The following is a 5,270-nucleotide window of genomic DNA, read 5'->3' as shown; positions in this document are numbered from 1 at the left end:
GCCCGGCTATTTTTTGGTTGCAGCCATCATTGTTGTTTGGCGGGCCCAGGCTGGATTCGAACCTGCCACCTTAGGTGTATGTGGCTAGCGCCTTAGCCACTTGAGCCACAGGCACCGAGCCGGCAGCCACTTTCAATTCAAGAAGAGCACAAAGACCATTACAAGAACAGAAAATCTGTCACACTGAATGAACTAATTATATTCACCTAAAACTACAGCACTTGGGTATTCCAAGTATGTCAGATGAAGCATGCCACATAATTCTAACCCCTTGCAAGAAAGATGAATGCCAAAATTCAGGGTCCTTGTCCAGATCCTGAATTCTTTAGATACCACCTGTACTCATGAATTAATTATTTGAAAGTCAGCCTAGCAGCTCAGACTTTGTAGACAAAATAGCTATTTCTGTGATATGGTGTGATTGAGGCCAATTTTAGATTTATCCATGGAATAATTTTCCAATGTTCTAAACTGATTAGGGTGATGGTTGTGCAACTCTGTGTATATACTAAAAAACACTGAAATGTATATTTTAAATAAGGAAATTACATGATATGTTAGTTGTATCTAAATAGAACTATATTTTCTGTTCTTTTTTTCTTTGAGACAGAGTCTCACTTTGTCACCCTTGGTAGAGTGCCATGGCATCATAACTCACAGCAACCTCAAACTCCTGGGCTTAAGTGATTCGCTTGCCTCAGCCTCCCAACTAGATAGGACTATAGACACCTGTCACAATGCCCGGCTATTTTTAGAGACTGGGGTCTGTGCTGGTCTCAACCTATGAGCTGAGGCAATCTATCCACTTCAGCCTCCCTAGTGCTGGCACCGCACCCAGCCTAGAGGTACTTTTTCTTAAGAATCATTTCCAATATGATTTTAAAAAATGCTTCTTATGATCTGATCAAGTAGGCAATATTCTGCAGGTTCAGTAACCACTAGTTTAAATGTGAATCATCTTTTAAAATCAAATACGTGACTCAAAGAATTTTTGTACAATAGTTAGCAGTATACTCTGCTCTTCTGCTATTTTGTTTCCCAGCTGGACACAGGTTAGGCTATGTTAAATCTTGTCATAAAAAGAAAACAATTATGTGTCTGGCAAGAACATTCTATATTAGCTTAAATTCAAAAAGATGGTTAGTTTTGGCTCAGTGCCCGTAGCTCAGTAAGTAGGGCACCAGCCACATATACCAAGGCTGGTGGGTTGGAGCCTGGCCCAGGCCTGCTAAATAACAATGCCAACTGCAACCAAAAAACAGTGGGGCATTATGGCAGGTGCATGTAGTCCCAACTATTGGGGAAGCTGAGGCAAGAGAATCACTTCAGTCCAAGAGTTTGAGGTTGCTGTGAGCTATGACGCCACAGTACTCTACCAAGGGCGACATAGTAAGATTCTATTTCAAAAAAAAAAAAAAAAAAAAAGATGGTTACTTTTATATTCATCATGAAAATTAACTAGCCTATTTCACCAACAATAAACCAAAGGATAAAGCATTTATGTAATTTCTCTAGGCCATCAGGCTCCTAATATACTGTTCCACCATTCTGCCAAGGAGTTTTTTTCCTAAGATGTTTTCTTACCTGGTCTCAAAGGTGTGACAATAGCTTGCTGAAGATTAGACTTTCTCAAAGGAGTTTTGCTCTGAAAAGGTCCTCCTGTCCCATTCTTCCCAAGAAGCTTATTCTCCAAATTGGCCTTTTCCTCTGTGAAAAGGCAAGATTATCATTGACCAAACAATCGACAAGGAATCTAGGCAAATTAATACCAGGGGCTAAAGCCTGCTACTAGTATACTTCCAACTCATCTAGGAAGTACAAGTGAGTTCTAACAATGAAAAAGAAATGAATACACAATATACTCCACAGATAGACTGTAAAAATAATCACTAAAACACTGGCAACATTAAACAATGTATTACAGAAAAGGAAAATTGCAGATTCTGCATTGAGAATAACTCCTTATCTTTGCTAGGATTCACACTTATGGCCATACAAGCACAGACTAGCCTTATCTACCTCTAAATACATCATGTTCCTCTTAAATAAAACTGTAGCCACCAGGATCTGTTAAGGCTTACAAGGGATATCTTATAGTCTTATAGTTTCTTCCTCAATGGGGTGGAAAGGAGTGCAGGGTGTATAAGGGTGGAGCAAAGCTAGATTCTCTCAAGAAATGTTACTTTAGGTTCTACTGTGCCTAGAAGTCACTGCAAAACAGTAAAATGTCTGTTCTACCAACAGCCTACTGATAGGTAGAGCTTCAGAAATGTAGTGAGACCCAGCAATAATACACTCTGATTGCAACTGTATAAACCAATATGAGTATGTAGGAAAAAAATCTGGAAAGCAACATATTAGTACTAAGGTAGTTTTGAAAATGAGTAGGATCAATTTCTTTTCTTCCAAACTATGTTTAATAGTGCTGTTATGCTAATATTTCCTCTTTTTTGTTTTAAAGAAAAACTTAAAAAAGAAATCCTCAGACAGCCCACTCATCTCCTCAGGGTTTCAGTGAAGCAAGGGCCTGAGGACGATCCCTGTAGGACAACTAACCCTCTTATTTATCCTTCTTCCCATAATACTTCCAACAGACTTCTCTCAGGATCCCCACTGGATAACGTTGAGGTCCTTTCCCAAGAGAATGGCATCACATTTGGACAATGCATTACAAGTGGTAAGTATGGCTGCAAGACATTCACTTTTGTTCCCTACCACATATGAATATTGATATTTTAATATAAGGAGGATGAAGACATAGTCAGGAATAAAATGAAGGGACCCCTTCAACTACTAGCCTAACACAACTGATCTTGCATATTATTCCAGAGTAAAGTAAAACTATAACTACATCCCTATTTATTATTGGTCTGGTTGCAGAGCTTGTGCCCTATCACATGACCTAATGTCAGGAAATCCTATCTCTATTCTCTCAATAGCCTGGTGCCAGGTAGAGCTTCTGGAATGCAGAAAGATCCAGCAATAATATCTTCTGACTACAACTATGTAAGAAGATATGATCATTAGGAAGAAAAAAATTGGAAACTAATATACTACATATCTGGGTTCTTAGTAGCAAAATCCCTTCAATTAAAAATTAGTGGGCCAGGACTGGGCACAGTGGCTCACACCTATAATCCTAGCACTTTGGGAGGCTGGGAGTTTAAGATCAGCCCATTCAGTTCAAGATAGCCAGACCCCACCTCCACCAAAAAATAGAAAAATTGGCTGGGCATGGTGTCTTGAGCCTATAGTCCCCGCTATTCAGGAGGCTCAGGAAAGGAGGATCATTTGAGCCCCAGTGTTTGTGGTTACAGTAAGCTATAAAGATGCCATGGAACTCTAGTCCAGGCAATAGAGCTAGACTCTAGCTCAAAAATAAAAACACTTGGCTCGGCGCCTGTGGCTCAAGCAGCTGAGGCGCCAGCCACATACACCTAAGGTGGCCGGTTCGAATCCAGCCTGGACCCTCCAAACAACAATTATGGCTGCAATCAAAAAATAGCGGGGCGTTGTGGCGGGCACCTATGGTTCCAGCTACTTGGGAGGCGGAGGCAGGACACTCGCTTGAACCCAGGAGTTGGAGGTTGCTGTGAGCAGTGAAGCCATGGCACTCTACCCAAGGTGACAGCTTGAAGCTCTGTCTCAAAAAAATAAATAAATAAAAATAAAAATAAAAAATAAAAACACTTACAGAGGCAAGACAGACAGATTGCTTGAATCCAGAAATTCAGGACTAAACTGAGTAGCAAGATCCCATCTCCTTAAAAAAAAAAAAATGAATTGGGAGAGTATTGATGGGAGGGAGATAAGTATAGTTATAAAATGTAACACAAGGCTCAGCACCTGTACCTCAAGCGGCTAGGGCACCAGCCACATACATGGGAGCTGGCAGTTTTAAGTCCAGCCGGGTCCCGCCAAACAACAATGACAACTATAACCAAAAAGTAGTCGAGCATTGTGGCGGACACCTATAGTCCCAGCTACTTGGAAGGCTGAGGCAAGAGAATTGCTTAAACCCAGGAGTTGGAGGTTGCTGTGAGCTGTGACACCAAGGCACTCTACCCAGGGCAACAGCTTGAGACTGTCTCAAAAAAAAAAAAAAAAAATTAAAAAAAATATAACCAAAAGATCCTTGTGATATTAGAGCTGTTCAGTATCTCTACTGTAATGATAGATACACTCCCCTACACAAGTGATAAAATTGCTTAAGTTAATACACATACAAACACACAAAATGAGTACGAGAAATTTCAGGGCTGTGTTTCTGTAGCTCGATGGTTAAAGCACCAGACCCGTGGAGGAAGGGGGGGGGGGGGCCTGAACCCAGCCCAGGCCTGCTAAACCCAAAAAAAAAGAAAGAAAAATAAGAAATTTTGATAAGACTGGTGGATTGCATAAATGTCAATATATCAGTTGTGGTATTATACTCTGCACCCAATGATAACAAAGAAAGTTTTTATGTGGCTACCATCACCACAGTCATGTTTGAGTCTTAGAGTTTCAATGAATATTGTTTCATCTGAATTTTCCCATTATGTCCCTAAGGCCTAAATATTTGTCATTCTCAATTACAAAATGACATTGATTTGTACTTACAGCCCATTCCCAAAACACAGGGTATTCTCATATTTATTTTCTTAAAACCCCTTTATTTTTTAAAGGTCCTCAACACAAGGCAAGCCACTAACCCTTAAAATGGGCAGAGATCTTAGGTATGTGCACAGACCCTCAGTCCCCCCCACCAAAAAGAAAAAAAAAAGGCCAGAGAAAACAGATACTTACCAAACCATGAATCTATGTTTTCAGTGTCTCCTTCATCATCCAAAGATGTAAAGTCAATAAAGTCCTTAGGGACATCATATGAATAAGAGGTTTGAACTTGTGACATTGTTCTGGACTGAGCACTAGGTTTTTCCAGTATTTGTATCACTTTTCTTCACAGGTCACCTTCTGAGGAAAGAAACAGTTCAGAAATTTAGTTGCACATTGATCTAACATACTCATTCCCCACAATTACCATGGTTTTGCTATCATGTTTGCAATTTCATACATCACACAAGTTACTGAAAATATGCCTTGCTTTTTCTAATCAACCTAAAAGTTAGTTTCTGTTGGTGGTGGTGGTGGTGGTGGTGATGGTAGTAACTTGAAGACTTTCCTTAAGATAAATATGATGGGCTCGGCGCCTATAGCTCAACCGGCTAAGGCGCCAGCCACGTACACCTAAGGTGGCGGGTTCGAATCCCCAGCCCGGACCCGCCAAACAA

General features: G+C 40.5%; 1 protein-coding gene across 3 annotated transcripts in view; it reads right to left on the bottom strand.

Annotated features, from left to right (window-relative positions):
• TPX2 (TPX2, microtubule nucleation factor) overlaps nt 1-5,270 on the bottom strand; it is a 92,726-nt gene that overhangs the window by 56,143 nt on the left and 31,313 nt on the right. For all 3 annotated transcript variants that reach the window (XM_023512163.1, XM_012804180.2, XM_023512162.1), the window contains exons 3-4: nt 4,786-4,953; nt 1,585-1,707 (exon numbers count right to left, since the gene is read on the bottom strand). In XM_023512163.1, coding sequence (XP_023367931.1) covers nt 1,585-1,707; nt 4,786-4,891 — 229 coding nt within the window. In that variant the 5' untranslated portion in view covers nt 4,892-4,953. The remainder of the gene's footprint in view (nt 1-1,584; nt 1,708-4,785; nt 4,954-5,270) is intronic.

The sequence above is a fragment of the Otolemur garnettii genome, unplaced genomic scaffold (genome assembly GCF_000181295.1).
Source record: "Otolemur garnettii isolate 467f Iridium unplaced genomic scaffold, OtoGar3 scaffold00025, whole genome shotgun sequence".
NCBI lineage: Eukaryota > Metazoa > Chordata > Mammalia > Primates > Galagidae > Otolemur > Otolemur garnettii.
The sequence above is the reverse complement of the archived record's forward strand: the minus strand, read 5'-3'. Positions and strand labels throughout refer to the sequence as shown.